Source organism: Thalia democratica, unplaced genomic scaffold (assembly GCF_965202585.1).
Source record: "Thalia democratica unplaced genomic scaffold, ktThaDemo2.hap1.1 HAP1_SCAFFOLD_1623, whole genome shotgun sequence".
In the NCBI taxonomy this organism is placed as follows: Eukaryota; Metazoa; Chordata; class Thaliacea; order Salpida; family Salpidae; genus Thalia; species Thalia democratica.
Genome location: NW_028140453.1, coordinates 5,580 through 23,442, shown reverse-complemented (window position 1 = coordinate 23,442; position 17,863 = coordinate 5,580). Strand labels below are relative to the sequence as shown.

At 25.6% G+C, this 17,863-nt stretch overlaps 1 protein-coding gene across 1 annotated transcript; it reads left to right on the top strand.

The window, feature by feature from the left end:
- Positions 1-276: 276 nt before the first annotated feature.
- Positions 277-9,388, top strand: LOC145848718 (nuclear pore complex protein Nup54-like; the record flags this gene model as incomplete). Its single annotated transcript, XM_082953998.1, has 11 exons — positions 277-321; positions 719-772; positions 3,195-3,236; positions 4,710-4,900; positions 6,590-6,742; positions 6,862-7,105; positions 7,518-7,666; positions 8,317-8,424; positions 8,505-8,624; positions 9,073-9,205; positions 9,276-9,388. Coding segments are annotated over 11 exons (1,352 nt in total), but the record flags the coding sequence as incomplete, so codon positions are not given.
- Between the last annotated feature and the right edge of the window lie 8,475 nt (positions 9,389-17,863).

The window sequence follows — 17,863 nt, the reverse complement described above, 5'->3', positions numbered from 1 at the left end:
AATATTTGAAGTTTTATAAAACTAGAAATATTAATTTTTAAAATATAATTTAACCTGAAGTTTCGCAACTAAAACAACTTGTTCAATTTTAGAAATAATAGTTTAAGTTAAAAATTTTCTAAAAATCTATGCACTAATCATAAAAATGCAAAGTTTTACTTAGTAATATGCATGTGAGATATTTTTCTCTTTTATCAGCTATTTTTAAAATTAAAAAAAAGTATTAATGAACGTAAATTCAATTATTTTACTGTTTTAACTATTTTAAAATTGCAGCTTCTTCCAAACCAGCTGCAACAACAAATTTATTTGGATCCTCAGGTATTATTTTAATTTATTTTTTAATCTTTTATCAAAAATCACTTTAATAATTTGACATCTAACTTAAAATTCGAACTATAAGTTTCTGAGATAAAATAAGTTGTCAGAACCTGTTTTAAGTTAGTTAAAACTATTAAGTTTCAGAAAATTTACAAATAGTACATATTGTTTAAAGTTTTCACAAAAAAAGTTTAGTTAAGTCAAAGTATGTAAACTTTGATTTAGAACTTTCAAAAATATGCTCTTATATGTGCATCTCAATACAGGATTTTATCTTATAGTAGGTAGTTTAATAATTAAAATATAAGTTTTTATTTATTAATTTTATTTTTTTGCTAAGGATGATTTGCAATTAAAAGCTATAGTTTAAAATAAAAATTTTACTTTGAAAAATTAGGCTTTGGAGCTAAAAGTACAGCATCTTCCACTGGTGGACTGTTTGGATCTACAGGTTTTATTCTTGATTTAATCTAATGTTATTCTGGAATGGTTTGAAAGTACTAAAAATTAAATTATTTTAATAAGGATCAGTTTAAAAAAATATTTTCTAAAATCATGTTATATAGTTCAAGTTATTTTTAAAAACATTAAAAAATAAAAACTATTTCAACTAAATACTCATAATAAAGCGCTTATTTATTAGTTTGGATATAGTGTTTTGATACTTATTTTCCCGATATTTTATATATTTTTTTAGCGAAATTTATTAAAACAAGTTAAATATTTAGGAAAATTTAATATCCGTAATAAATTTATTAAGATCTGTCTTTATTAAAGAAAATCTTGAAATGCAGACACAACAGTTTTGAAGTATGAAATAGTTTTTATTTGTTACATCAAAATGTTTTATGCTAATATTTTAGCATAGATAACTAATTAAAATTAAGGGCATAGGGGGGGGGGTAAACACCCTTTTTTGGTTTTTGGTCTTATTTTATATAGTTTTTACTAAGCTACAAGATGCTTTTTACAGATTTAAAAAGTTCAAAACAATTTTTGAGATATAGCCGGTCAAAGTCGGAGGCAACAATAGGTTCCTTATGGGAGGCGCAAACTAAAACGGCAAAAATAGACTATTTTACTAAAAATCTATCTTCTCCTACGTTTTTTGAGATAACTACCTCAAACTTTTAGGAAATGTTCCTTGCAGTATTTAGAAAATTCTGTCGTAACAGAATTAAAAAAAATTAAAAAATAAAAATTTTATAACAAAAAAAAAAAAAAAAAAAACTGTTTTTTTTGTTTATTTTTTATATAAAATTTATATATTTTATTTTTTTCAAAATTCCTTCCGACAGAATTTTCTAAATATATCAAGGAACATTTCCTAAAAGTTTGAGGTAGTTATCTCAAAAAACGTAGGAGAAGATAGATTTTTAGTAAAATATAATTTTTGCCGTTTTAGTTTGTGCCTCCCATAAGGAACCTATTGTTGCCTCCGACTTTGACCGGCTATATCTCAAAAACTGTTTTGAACTTTTTAAATCTGTAAAAAGCATCTTGTAGCTTAGTAAAAACTATATAAAATAAGATCAAAAACCAAAAAAGGGTGTTTACCCCCCCCCCCCCCCCCTATGCCCTTAAATTACTTAATACTTCTTGTTAAAGAAACAAATTTAATGTCAAACCCTTTATTAAGGTGCAATCTTCTTATTTCTAATAAGCTCATCTTTTTTTAAATGGTTATTAACTTGTGTTCTTTATCCATTTTGAATATAGTATTTTAATAAAGCGTGTAAAAATATAATATGAGTGTCATTTCTTTTTGCTATAAGCGATCTTTAATTACTTTAGTAAAATATTTTATTGCATACTTAAAATTACATTTTTTTTTAAAATTAAATCAGCATTCTAATATTAATGATTTAAAAAAGGTTTTGGAGCAAAAACAACCACAACTACAGCTAGTGGAGGCCTTTTTGGAAATACTACAGGTAAAAAACTTATTGTGAAATATGCCAGTTTTGTACTTATACTAGTAATCTTTGAAATTTTACTTTAAAAACTCTAAAAGTTATTAGAAAACTTTTTGTCAGTGTGATCACTAAATTAGTTTGAACCCTTAAGTTTCTTGGATTATCCTGTTAAGAAAAAATAAAAATTTATGAGCATAGGGAATAAAGACATTTTTTATTGAAATTATTATTTGATCATAAATGAGAGCTGAAAGTATATTTTAAAAACCATTTTATAGACTATGAACATTTTTATTTGGTTATGAAATTAGTTATATTAAAAAAATCTCTGATTTAAATCTTTAGACTGCAGTTTTTCATTGTCAATTTTCTCATAAATCTAAAAATTCTCTAGAAATCTATCTACTTTTTTTTTGAAATCTAAAAAAAAAAATTGAGAAGAAATTAAAAAGTGAAAAATCAAATCAACTGTGTTTGTACCAAGTACTATATCTTTTACAGATACTGTAGAGCAGTTAATGTGCAAAACGCAGTCTATCAGCTGCAAATTCTAGGCGCTTCTAGTTTGCTAAAATTTTACTTAACTTAGTTTTAAGTTTTAATTAAACTTTTTTTACGTTTGACTTGCTAAACTTTTCGTTAGTTTGGTTAGGGGAAAAGGTAAAAATTATAAGTAACATTTGTTTGAGTAAAATTGGTTATAGAAAAGAGTTTAGATGTTATATATGTACTGCTGTATTATTACTTTTTACCTCATTAGCATAATTTTATGAATGAAAAAATCTTATCACTGCAGCCGACCCAAACGCAGTAAATAAGTAAAGTATTTACATACAATTTTTTTTTTAATAAGAAGTCAATGTAAAAAAATATGTTTGCTTAAATTATATTTTTACATATAATTATATACTTTTATATATTTATATTATTGTTACATAGAACAAATATGTTATTAAGGTTTTGGTGCGAAAACCACTACAACAAGTGCATCAAGTGGAGGTTTGTTTGGAGGCACATCTGCTTTTGGACAGAAGTCGAGTACAACGGCTGGTACTGGACTATTTGGCCAAACTTCAACATCCGGAGGCTTGTTTGGGTCAAAAACTTCTAGTTCCGGTAGCACGAGCTTGTTTGGTACTGGATCTAGTAGTTAGTAATAATTTTATATAAAAATTTTGGTTTCTATAAAGTGGATTTAATTATTTGCATTTAGACTTTTAGTGTCTCAATTTTTTTCACTCTTGAAACTTTGCATTGTTTTGTAGTAGTGTAGCATTTACTTTTAACTATTGTGGTTAAGCATAGTTGAAGTACATAAAAAATAGGCCTGTAATTAAATTACGCGAAACTTCTTTATTATAGAACAAGATATATTATTACATATCGAAAAGTATTTAATGTTTATGAATTAAATTTCTTAGTGTAGTTCAATTTTTTAGCTTTTTAAAATTTTCAATAAATGATTTAAAGCAACAGGTGTATTTATACCTTGTGGAAAAAACTTTGATTGGAAAATTTAAGCTATTTAATTAGTAACAATGGTTTAATGTGTCTAAAATGTATTAATTTTTAGTGTTCAACTCTAAGCCTTCTGGTGGTTTGTTTGGAAATACGACAACTACAACTGGAGGTAGTTTTTTATTTCGTTAACAGACTTAAATTTGAACCCCTTGCTTCTTTTTTATGAGTTTTTTATTCTATAAAACTAAACATTGTAGTATAGTGTGGTTTATTTCAGTATAAATTCCTTATTTCAAAAGCTCTTATATATTTGCTAGAATAAATGGACTAAGTTCTAATAGAGCTTCAGTTTTTCAAATTTTATATAAACATTTTTAAATTGAATGTGTTGAATACTAATTTTTGTCAAGACTTATGGATCCGTTTATACCTTTTAACTTGAACCACACTGATTTTATTTGTGTTTAAAAATTATGACTAGTTTTGATGAAAGTATTACTAATGATAAGAAGTAAGTGTAAAATTAAAGTTATTTAACATTTCCAGGCTTTGGTCAAACTTCAACTACAAACCAACAACAAAATAATGGTAAGTAAATATAAACACAAATTTAACTAGAAATGGTTTGATTTTATCTTTTGTTTTTATTTAAATACTTATTTGATGCTACTGAATCAATTTAACTATTATACTTAATTGTATTAATAGCTTTAGGTATAAACTAACTGTAAATCAATAAGTTGATAAAAAATAAAAAAGTTTTTAACAAATATATTTTTTTTAATTTAAGGATCTTTTATTGTAATACTGAAATTCATAGTGTAAGTTACCTTATATAATTTATAACTTATTGCAAAAAGTTAGTTATTCAATAAAGTTTAAAGCATAATTTTGTAGTTTTATTCTTATATGGTTTATTACGTTGATTTGCTATTGAACTTATCTTTTACAAGTTTATTTTTAATAATTATATTGTTATTAAAGAATTAAAAAAAAGTTTTTTGTGATCAGATAAAGCCGTAGAACTTCACTCAACGCTGCAAGCAATTAGTACACCAGTTCTTTTCAATGACAAAGAAAAGGACAAGATAATTGCTTCATGGAATCAGTTGCAGGCCTTTTGGGGAAATGGCCGTGGCTTTTACAAGCAAGATGGTAGCCATGTAACATTTGTACCTGATTCATATTTCTGTCGTTTCAAAGTTAGTATATACATTTTATAAGTTTTCATTTGTTATGATTAATCGATTTTTTTTGGCTACTTTCCAATTCGATAAATTAGTTTTTTTAAGATATAATTTTAGGCTTATATACATTTAAAACAGTTTAATTTTGGTTTTAAAGTTTAAAGGTAAAATATATATTTTAGGTGTTTTAGTTTGTATTTTATGTAGATTTGTTATGTAAAAGTTTTTTTTTTATAGTTAAAACTTTTGGTTGATATAAAATTGTGGTGTACCTAATTCTGTTTTTTTAGTGATTAAGGGATAAGTTTGTTTACTTCTTTATATCTAACTTAAACATTTTGAAGGTTTTTTAAACTTACTTTAATGTAAGAAAGAAAAAAGTTTGACTCTTGAAACGAAATGGTACTTCTTCTTAAAAAAAATTAAGTGGTTGCAAATTGTTAATGCGCTTTTTTTATTTGTCTTTTCAAATATAAACCTATTTTCAAACCTATTTAAGGGCATAGGGGGGGGGGGGTAAACACCCTTTTTTGGTTTTTGATCTTATTTTATATAGTTTTTACTAAGCTACAAAATGCTTTTTACAGATTAAAAAAATTCAAAACTGTTTTTGAAATATAGCCGGTCAAAGTCGGAGCCAACAATAGGTTCCTTATTGGAGGCGCATACTAAAACAGCAAAAATAGACTATTTCACTAAAAATCTATCTTCTACGTTTTTTGAGATAATTACCTCAAACTTTTAGGAAATGTTCCTTGATATATTTAGAAAATTCTGTCGGAAGGAATTTTGAAAAAAATAAAATATATAAATTTTATATAAAAAATAAACAAAAAAAAACAGTTTTTTTTTTGTTTTTTTGTTCTAAAATTTTTATTTTTTAATTTTTTTAAATTCTGTTCCGACAGAATTTTCTAAATATTGCAAGGAACATTTCCTAAAAATTTGAGGTAGTTATCTCAAAAAACGTAGGAGAAGATAGATTTTTAGTGATTTCTAGTTATTTGCCGTTTTAGTTTGCACCTCCCATAAGAAACCTATTGTTGCCTCCGACTTTGACCAGCTATATCTCAAAAAATATTTTGAATTTTTTTAATCTGTAAAAAGCATCTTGTAGCTTAGTAAAATCTATATAAAATAAGATCAAAAACCAAAAAAGGGTGTTTACCCCCCTATGCCCTTAATATAGCGTCTTATTAAATAATACTGTTAAGACGAGTCTTTATACAAAGTGTTTTTATAAACTATATTTTATAATTATTTGCACAATCGCGGTTGTTTTGTGTTCTGAAATTTTTGTTTTTTCGAACATTCATTTCAGACACCCAGTAAACAACTTTAAATTTTTATACAATTATTGTATTATCAGTTTTAAGATGATTAATTTTTTTTAATAGTATTTATGGTTTAATTAAATTATATGTAATGTAAATGTATACTCTGTTATCTTCGAGTAAGCAAAAAGTTAGTTACCTCAATAGAAAAAATAAGTTGGGTTGAGATGCTACTATCTTGACATTTTATCAAGATTTGTCAAATAATTATACAAAGCAAAATATTCAAAACATTTTACGAAAAGTTAAGATTATAAGAAAAAAGAAGCAAAATTTACTAAAATATGTGTTTATTTATGTGTTAAGCACCTTATAAAACTGTTTAGTATATTGTGTTTTATCAGTAATTTTATTAAAAGGTTAATTATAGGCAGTTGGATACAGTTTAATGCCGCAGTCATCAGATGAGCAGGGATTAGTCGCTCTTGTTTGTAAGAAAAAAATAGAAGAAATGACGAAGGTCGGTGAGAAGAATATTCAACAAGCCATTCACAAAATACTCGGTGGCCAAAACAACATTCAGGTTTTATTAGATAGTAACAAAAATGTTATATTTTATTATCAGATTGATATCTTTGAAACTAATAAACTGTGTAGTAGTAAACAATTTTGCTTTTTAACAATTTTTTATAATTTGAACAGGTAAACTTGCAATCAATTCAGGGGGTTCCCAATGACAAATGCGAACTGACCATTTTCGTTGTGGAGCACTCAAGCGTAACTGGAGTGAGCAGCAGGCGAGTTCTGTCTTCTGATCTTCACGTATTTTTGACGTCACAAAATATAAAGAAACAACTGGAGCAGCAGCTGATGGTGGAACAAGTCAATCCCAAGTTGAAAATGACCTCTCAGCAAATAAACCGAATTCTTGCGCAACCACCAGCAGGTTATTTTTATACTTGGGACTTCGCTTATGTTAATACTAATATCAGCTAAATAAAAGTTATCACATTCTGAGTTTACCTTATTTTGTTTTAACTGGTTTACTAGACGAAAAATTTAAGATGTTACATAATTTTTAATTAATTTAATTATGTTTTGTAAAGTACAACGTGTTTTATCTGCTTAATAAATGGAATAACTGTACTTTGGTTTCTAACATTTCAATTTTTTCTTTTTAAATCAACTTTTTTCTGTATTTAACACAAGACTTCTTAATAGATGCGACTTTATGCAAGTTACGTTTACAGATTATTTAAGTTCCGTTATCAATCGCTTGTTTAGCGAACTTAAATGTTAGGCTATTATGTGAACACATAAGTATCTCATGCTTTTCTAAACTATCTTGCTATCAACAGGTATAGACCCGATAGTTTGGGATCAAGCTAAAAAGGACAACCCAGATCCAGAGAATATGATTTGTGTGCCGATGCTTGGTTTCAACAATTTAAACAGCCGACTCAAGCTACAACAAATTATGAGCAAACAGCAGCACTCCAGACTCGATGTTAGTTGACTTGTATTTAAAATTGCGCAAGACGAGTTAAGTGTTCACGATTAGGGATTTGCATATATAATTTGAGTGTTTCTAATTTTTTTGCCAATACTTTGTCTTTTGGTAATACTTGTTAAGGTCTGTTGTAGAAAAAAAAACCTTTTTAGTTAATTATCTATGTTATCTTGTTACGTGCTTATTATATTTTTTCTTCTTTCAGCATTGACTCAAGGCATTGTTTTTAATTAGTTTAGTCATTTAAACGTATTCAATAAAGTAAGCATTATATATATATATATTAATCGGCGATTTACACGCTATAAAGAATTCTTCAATGTATATTCAACACCAATTAAAAAAAAAAACTCAAGTAGACTATTTACAAATATTGTAGTTAAAGATCAAAGTATTGATATTATATACTCTATGCAGATTACTGATGAAATGCTAATGTTGATTGAATTATTATGCTAATGTTAGCACTAATATTGAAATGATTGCCAAAACTCTGTTTTGATTTATAATAAGAGTTATATATTATATTAATACACTTGAATTAAAATAAATCAAGAACAGTTATATTCTATTAACCCATAACTTATTAAAACAATAAAAGTTTATAAGATAATTTAAAACACCTAAATAATTTTATTATCAAATAGATCATGAGCGAAGGACTTGAAAAGGCTAGAAATGAAATGACGAACACTCAAGCAAAAATAGAGCTGTACAGAAGAAAGTTGCACGAATTATCCCACAGACTGTTGCAGGTAACAACTTTTATACACTTGGTGAATTGTAACACTTTATGAGTAGCATATTTATATTATAAAAATTATCTACAATTTAGGTAGTGATCATGCAAGAAATTGTGCGCAAAAGTGGCCTTGCTATTCAACCAGAAGAAGATGTTTTGAGAGTGAATTTGGATAAAATTATGAAGCAACTTAATAATCCTATGCAGTACAAAGTATGTTAAAGTAGTATTTTTAGTTTCGGCAAGTATTTTTTTCTAGTCACATATATTTTTTGAAATAATATTTTTAGATTAATATTATGAATTGTAACTGTATGAGGATAGTTGTTTTTGTTCTTTTCTTTTGTGTAAAGAAAATACAAGACAAGTTTACTTATACTGATTCCAACGTTTAATTTTTCTTGAGAACTTGTGATTTAAAATATTTGTTTATAATAAAATACTTTTAGATGTTTTTAGTTTTTAAATAAAATAATTTAATTTAGTGATAATAGGATTTGATTTTCCTTCAACTTGTGTTAGATTTTGTGCCTACAATGCTAACAAGTTAAATTTAAGTTTAATCGTTTTTTAACTAAGCAGTTTTTCTAAAATTTTTAAAGTCGCCTGTAAATATTTAAAACCCATCGCAATATATAAAAATAAACTATTAACTTCAAAGGGTCGGTTAAACGAGTTGTTGTCGCAAACTCGCATGCATCACTACCAACAAACCACCTCGTTGAACGGACACAATCTTCTCGATAACGACACTTTGAATGACATCGGTGCACATCTCAAAAAACAGCAGGAAGGTTAGTTATACGGTTTGCTTATATTTGTTTGTTAAATATCTTTTGTATATAAACTGAACATACTTCACAGGACTGAATGCTTTAGTTTCGATTTTAAAACAAGATTTCGTTGATCTCAACACGATTGAAAAGCATTTAAAAAGCGAGCCAATAAGAAATGAAAATTACCCATACAACAGATGATAATTCATTAGTTTTTGGGTTTTCTGTAGGAAATGTCTTGTGTATGCTAATTTTAGCCTTAATTTAAAGACAATTAGTTAAAAAACACTCAAAACGGATTAAAGTATTTGCTTAAATCATGCATATTTATAATATGTTTTTTGTACCTAAGACCTAAATATAAAACTGCTTTTTGTATAATTCTTATTTTTTGATTGATTAATGTTTTTATTAAAGAAAACTGTTAATTTAGAATAACATTAGGTTTTATAGCAGCTGGGTACTTTTAAAAATTACAAAATAATTTTATTTATAGTCAATTTTTATAAACATTTTATAATTTTTTTTAAATTTTCTATGTGTACTTCATCTATTGTAATTTTTAGGTTGTGAGTATATTTAGTATTTAAAAATCATCAGAAAAATAATTTTAGTTTAATAGTTTTTTTTAATTAAAATTGTATAAAAGATTGTCTTATTACCTTGCAGTAAATAAATATAACTGCTAATGAAATTAATTGGGTCTAACTTTTTTCCTTTGATAGAATAATATGAATTTATACTTAGCCTTACTGCAACTGAAGTTAAGATAATCTTGTTTTATTAAGGTTCTTATGTTTTTGAATTTAAAGCATTCGCAGAATTATTTCTTCTTTTTTGTTGTTATTTTAATTGCAAGTTGTAGTTTTAACAAAGTTTAAAAATCGCACATCACCAATATTTAATACTTGAAAAATTATTAAAAATATTTAAAAGTAGTTTTTTTATTTAAAACAAGACAAATCAGTTTACATGAACAAACATTGTTTTCTAACTTTTTTATATTAAACTCTGAAGAGCACGAGTTGATATTGTTTTGAATACGTATTAAACTTTAAAATAATGATACAAATTTGAATTATAACTTAAGAGCTGGTTTATTTATTTTGCATAAAGAAAAATTATACATAAATATGAGTCAATTTTTTATTCATCAAGAACTAGTTCGTAAATAAGTTCAATTCCTAAAAATTAAGACTTTCAACTTCCAACAGCAGTTTTTCGGCTTAACACAATCAGGGTTTGCCAAAAAACCTAGAATTTGACAACTTAAGCAAAATAAACTAGAATTTGAGAAAACAAAACTAGAATTTTGAACCGAAATCACTGAAAAACTTGGAATTTTACTGAGTTTTTACAAGTAACTGGATGTAATTTTTATTATATATGAAAAACCTATCGTATGAATTTATTTTTTTTTATTACAGTGATTATTCACTTATCCGGACTTCACTTATCCGGACGCTCACTTATCCAGACAATTTCGGTCGGTATAAAATTCAAATTTTTTTAAATATTTAACATAACATTTTGGTATGATACAAATATTTAAACTTTCATGGTTTAAGAAAATTTTAAGTGATTTTATAAATTCCACAATTTTGTTAATTATTATGAGTTATGATACTACTAAAGGTTACATTCTATCTTTTTTCAAAACTAATTAAGTTATCAAAAATTTAGTTTACTTATTACAATATTTTTTAGTTTATTATCAGTGTCAGCCAAAATACAACTTATTAAATTCCGTTAGTTATCTGCTGAAAACGTGAAAAAACTATAAATATAGAACAAACGACTATTCTTTCTTATTTTAATAAAACTTCCAATAAAAACTAGTTTGTTAGGAGTGACATGTTTCCGTCAAATTGACTTTAAACTTAGTCAAAGTTTTTCTTATTTTTTTATGTCTGTATTTTTTTTGTTTAAAAAGTTTTTTTTTTGAGGGAGAGATAGGTTTCAATGTTTTTTGTTTTTAAGGATAAATTTAGTTTATATTTTCTCTTAAACAAGAATTAATTTGAAATTAATAGTTAGGGCAGGTGGTATTACAAATGATGGATTTTACTTGGTTGACCCTCAAAAAAAGTATATTTTTGCAGAGTGTTAGTAAGTCTGTTTTTTTTCTACCTTAGAAAAATAAACTAGTTAACCTAAATTTTAGCTATTATAAATTACTATATGTTACAACTAATATGTATTTGTTTTTACCATAACACTTTTGTTATGCATTGCATTATATGCAGCAGCTATATTATTATATTATAAAATTGATTTTTTCTACTTATTCGGATTTTTAGTTATCCGGACATATTTAAAGAAAATTCTTGCCCAACGTGTCCGGATAAGTGAATAAGCACTGTATTTAAAATTTTATTTTAGCAAGCACATTTAAATTACTTGTACAGTATCTTTTTAATATTTTCATACTATTTAAGACAATTTTTACCCTTACACTTAATTTTAGACTAGTAATAGACAAAAACTTGTTCTTTTAAAAACCTGCCAGCAATTACGAAAACCTGGAAAAGTTTTCCAAAAAACCTTTGGCAACCCTGTGCAATTTAATTTGATAATTTTAGCAGTTTTTTATATGCTTATAGTACATAGCTTTTTATTTTCTTTGAAATAACTTTAGGAGAATTTGCTCACAAATTTTAGAATAAAAAAAATTTCAAAGGTCAGTGCTGGCGCAATTCAGTCTGCGATTTGTACTATTTTACCCCTAGTTGTATTAAAAAATTTGTTATAAGAGAAATCAGTTACAATGTTTACATGTAATATATAGCTAGACTGTTCGCTAAAAACTACTTCAAAAAGTGTGCACGTTAAATAGGTTAAAATATTTTTATCACTACACTTATCATAAAGTTATCTTTTATGTTGTAAATATCAAGTTGTAACAAAGTATATGATTTTAAAATAGTTTACAACGTTCATATAAAAACATTTAAAAGTCATTTTAGATGTTAGTGTACTAGGTTCTGCACTGGAAAAACAGCAGCAAGTTTGTTAAACTAATATGACATAAAATAAATAGTTTTATACAATAATGTTATTTTACTTTTAGTTGAAGTATGAAGGACAAAACTAAATAATTAAATGTCAAATTTCTTAAATCATTTTGATGAAACAAAGAAGACAGCTTACTTTTTTTGTCAGTATGAAAACTTTGAATGTTATTTTAAATTAACTACTAGGGATAATTTATATAGATAAACTATTAAATTTTGAGTTATAAATATTCCAAGATTTCTGAAATATTGTCTCTTATATACATTATAGCTAAATTAAAAATATCGTTTTCTTTTTGTTTTTCCTAATATTTAATAAAATTACAGAAAGCAGCTTTTTGTTTAATAGCAAACAATTTTAAAAGTTTTCATACTGATACCAAAAGTAAGCTGTATCCTTTGTTTTATCAAAATGATTTAATAACATTTACACATAGTTATTTAATTTTTTTCTTCATTCATTAACTGTGCAACTAAACGTAAATTAATATTTTTGTTTGAAACTATAAATCCTTTTAACTTTATGTAATTTTTGTTAAAACATGTAGCAGAGTACACATCAGCATGTTATACAAAACAAAAATAATTTGTTAAAATCTCTTATGATTTAATATATTGAAACTTTACTGACCATTTACTATACAATTAAAAAAAACAAGACTCACAAAAAACAGAATGCAGCAAACTAAAAATATTTTGAGCAGTTCTCATTAGTAAAGTACAAAACTATTAACAGCTAAGATTTTTAAACTTATGCAATACTAAATGATCATAAATCAATCAAAAGAACATTAAAATACAAAAAAAACCAGCAACGATTAAATCTAACTAAATTTACCAACAAAAAATAATTATAGGGTAAAGTTATACATTATTATCATGACAATAACAACAGTTGTAAATTAAATAAGAAGGACGGAAATTGACGGAACACTATAAGCTAAATACTTTTGCTTACATTATCCAGGTTTCCTTAACAAAGTACAAATAACTTTCAGTTTAATTAATCAAAAATGTTATTATGATGTTTAATTATTTTAAATCAGTTAAAACTATAGAAATTTGCACACGTAGGGTTTTGTACTAAATTTTCTCCAGTAGAGAAACGTTTTGAATTATTTATAACTTTAACTGGTATATAATCCTTTTTTTTTATGTAGCAAAAATTCTCTATACTCTTTGGAATGCTCTTTTATATAATTTTTTTTAGTGGTTTTCTTATCGTCAATCCGATATAGCCTACTTTACAAAAGCAGCTAAATTGGTAATTTACTATACTTTCATTTAAGTTGGATATCAGATCTTTACCACCTGGTGTTATTAGTAGTTTTGACGCGAAAATAACCCTTGAATTTGCTGCATAAAAAGTTTTTCTGATCATAATTGTTTAATTTTCCTCTCTAAAATATCTGAATTACTAGTTATAAACGGAAATTTTAGAACAACTAAACATTTCTCAGGTCCTAATGGTTTTATCAAAATTTGTCTAGTGTAAATTATTTGTTTTGTTTAATAACTCTAGAGGATATCCATGTTTGTTTAAACTAATACAATACAGTTTAAAAAACTCTAGGGAAAAAACTTTATGTGCACGGTGACACAAAGTTCTGATCAGACTTACTTGTCTCTTTAAAATACTATTAGAGTAAAAATTAAAATAAAAAAGTTTAAAGGTTTTATACAAACACGGACGTTAAAAATCTATTATTTTCTTTTAACTTGTACATCTAAAAAAATAATTTCATTATTGTTTTAGTTTTCAATCGTGAAATTGATAGAACTGTTTAGAATTTTAAAATATTGAAAAATTCATCCATAATTTTCTCACTTCTGACCAACACAAACCAATCATCATCATACCTGAAATACAGTAACTTATTTTTGAAAGAAAAAAAAAACAAATTAACTCGATATGGCCTAGAAAAACTTTAGTCAATATTGGCCCCAAGGGGAATTTCATGGTTATCCCGTCTTGTTGGGAATAAATTAAAGCTGAAATAATGCTACAAGTTAAAAGTTATAACATTTTTTAAAGTTGTTCTTATTTATTGTAGGTTTACTTATCTAATACAACGTAACAATAACAATTTTAATGACCTCTTCCAGGATAATCAAAAACAGTTTTAACGTGAAACACCGCTATAAAAGTATTGTTTGCATCCGTATCCCTAATTTTGTAAACTATTGTTAATAGATTTTTTAAACTATATGTAAAAAGTGTGTTGTAACACTGGTTCAAAAAATCTAAAATCTTAAATTTTTTAGAATCAATAATTATAACATTTATTTTTTCTTAATAGTCAGCTTTGTTTATTAATACAAAAACATCACCTTTGTCAGTTTCAAAAACAATTATTTTTTTAAATTTTTCAAATTTTTAACTACAGTTCTTATTTTTTTATTCAATGAGTTACTTTTTAAAGTTTTGATTTACTGTAATAGTATAAGCCAAAGAAAACAAATTAACTTTCGTTGCAGTTTTTTCATCTGTAGATCTAGGTTTTAACATATAAAGGTGTTTGTAAAACACTCAAATCCCAAAGAAACCATTTTCTTATGCAATTATTTTAAAGGAAGTGAAAACTTGAAGCAAAACTTCTTGTTCAGTTAACAGTCGTTCAGAAAAGTTAAAAACATTATATTCAGCCACAGTATCACATTTTACCATTATCAAGTTGTTCAACTTCTTACTATTGTCCTTTATATATTTTTTTCAATTGAAACTTCTTTCAGATAACTTTTAATTTTTTCAAAATCTTATAGAACCAAAATTTTCTATATTTTATATGCTTGTTTCAAAATTGCTGATTCAAGATATCTTTTGTTTTTTTAATTTTCAGATCTTCAGAACTGAACAATAAATTTTCCACTCTACTAAATATTTTAACTGGGATTTATTTTATTCTAAACTCTATCAATTTAAAAATGGTCAATTTTATAAAAAAAATTCCGAAAACTTTTGAAGCAACTTTTGCTTAGTACCTTTACAATGTGTGAATTACTTGAATTACTTGTTACACAGCTTTAAGATTAAAAAAAAAAAACCACTTATATTTTTTTTAACATAAAAACTCATTTTATTTAATTAAAAAGCTATTTGTATTTTGTAATAAAAAATGTATATATGTATTTAAAATGCTATTTAAAAATTCAAGCTTAGTTAAGTTTCTAAAAAAATATTTTACACTTATAGATGGTTCTATACCGGGGTTTCCTAAACTTTTTTTAAAAGGCCCCCTTTAAAGAAATTTAAAAAAAAACTTTTGCCCCTTAAACAAGATTTATCAAAAAAACAGACTTTTTATTTTGCTCTTTATCGTCAACTCCAGAATATTTGTATGTTTCAATTTGTAACCTCATGGACCCCCGTGGCTCCTTTGCTGCTTATGGCTTTCTAAATTTCTGTAATGGCCACTAAGGGAGCCACTTGGCTCAGTTTGGGAAACATGTTCTATGCGGTAAATTAATACAGCATTTAAATCTATATGTAGAAAAAGTTTTATTTACTACTGTTTTTGATTTCTATAAAAATTTAAGGGGAAAAGCATAAAAATAGTCTTAAAAATAAAATGTTTACTAAAATTACCTTTAAAAGTCGTAAAACCTCGTCAATGATTTTAAAGTTGCTAACTTTTTGTTGCGTTAAGTTAACGTTGTGTTATTTTTACAGATAGGTTTAATGCAACTAATCATGTAAAAAAACCTAATAAGTAGTAACTTTGTTTTTTAACGTTTATTATTCTTTTAGACTTCATAGATGTTTAAAAATAAATTACTCAAATTTAGCCTGGCTAGGTATTAAATATGCACAGAGTTTATTTTTTATACGATTCTTTAGTTATGCACGTGTCGTCACTTTTGGGGTAGCTTTCAAGTTTGCACGAGCGTACAAAATTGCAATAGGGCACAAAGTTGCACGAAGATACTTTTGCATGAAGACACTTTTGCACGAGTTGAATTTTTTATTTATTTATTTATTTTTTATTAATTTTTTTATTAATTTTATTCTTTAATTTTTTATTAATTTTATTTTACTATTACTGTTACCCCTAACCCTTACCCTCGGTCGGTAGCTTTTTCTTTGTTTTTTGTAAATATATCTTTTAGTTTTTTTTCTGTGTTTTTTATTGTGTATATAATTTTTTTTAACTCTCGTGCAAAATTAAAACTTGTGCAATATTGACCCTTGGTGTAAATTGTCTTCGTGCAATTTAGTTCCCTCGTGCAAAAGTATCTTCGTGCAATTTTCTGCCCTCGTGCAATTTAGTACCTCGTGCAATTTTGACACGTTCCCTCATTTTTGCTACCGTGTAACTTTCTATCGAGTTGTAACTTTTATACAGATGACTATTTTCACACAAGTCATAGTTTTTACTTTTGATTTATACTATTTGTTGTAAAGTGTTGTAAATAAAAATGAGTAGCTTCTAGATAGTATGATAACTTTTCAATAATTTATCTAGTCTTCAAAAGAGCACATAAAAAAACAAAAGAGCACATTAAAAAATAACATGTTTGAAATAATTAAAAGTAATAACTAGTACTAAGCAAAGAAAATCTTAATTTAAACTGTTTTTGTATAAAACCTTTTAAACTGTGATAGTTTGTTTACATATTTAGTTTACATTATTAAATATTATAAAACAACTTACTGTTAATATAATTTAAAATATTTTTTTTCTAGTACGCAAGTGATTTTTTTACTGACTAAGTTTCGCTGATCATAAAATACTAGACAGCTCTACAGAGTCATATTCGTCAGTAAAAAGATTGTTTGCAAACAAATTCAGTTGTTATTTTAATTATACAAACAGGTAAGTTGTTCAATGATATCTAACAGTCTAAGTTAAATTTCAAAAACTTGTAATGCAGTTTAAAACTTTATAATTGAAAGATGTTACGATTATTGATTTTTTTAGTTTGTTTGTTTTAAATGCTAGTAATTTCTTTAAATATTTTTAAACGTTTTTTTATTGGATTTTCTTAAGATTAAAAACCCTCATACGTTGTATCTTACAATTAAAATAAAATTAAACTAATTTTCATAACTTTTTTACAAACGTTAAAGCAAAAATGAAAGATATTTTCAAATCATTGCTAATGGAAAACTTTATATCCTTTTAAAGGTTATATAATAAACACATTTATAACTAAAATACTCTATTAGATAAGTTAATAACTTTAAAATTTAAGACAAAAAAATTTTTAATAAAAAAAAAACAAATACTTAATTAGTTTTGTATTTTCCTACTTTGTTTAAATAACTATTAATAAGATTTAAAATGTTATGCTAAGTAAAAATACAGCTAAATCTAAAATAGTGTTGAAATTAAATAATCTTCTCTGTACAAGACATTTTTCAAAACATATATTATTCACAGTTTTTAAAATTCCATATATTTATGCGTTTTTTTAATAACTAAGAGCAAGACTTAGGGTTGCCACGCAAAATTTAAAAATTCAGCCTGACTTTTACCTTTCTCTTAGGTATGCGTTTTAAACTTGCACTTCTAGTTAAGTATGCAGTACGAGTACGCATATTTATAAGTACGTTTTTGAGTACCCATATTTTGACAGGTACGCATTTTAGTACGCACATCTTATTCAGTACACATTTTTGAACCAATGTAATGAAACCAACATTTAAATTATATTTTTAAAG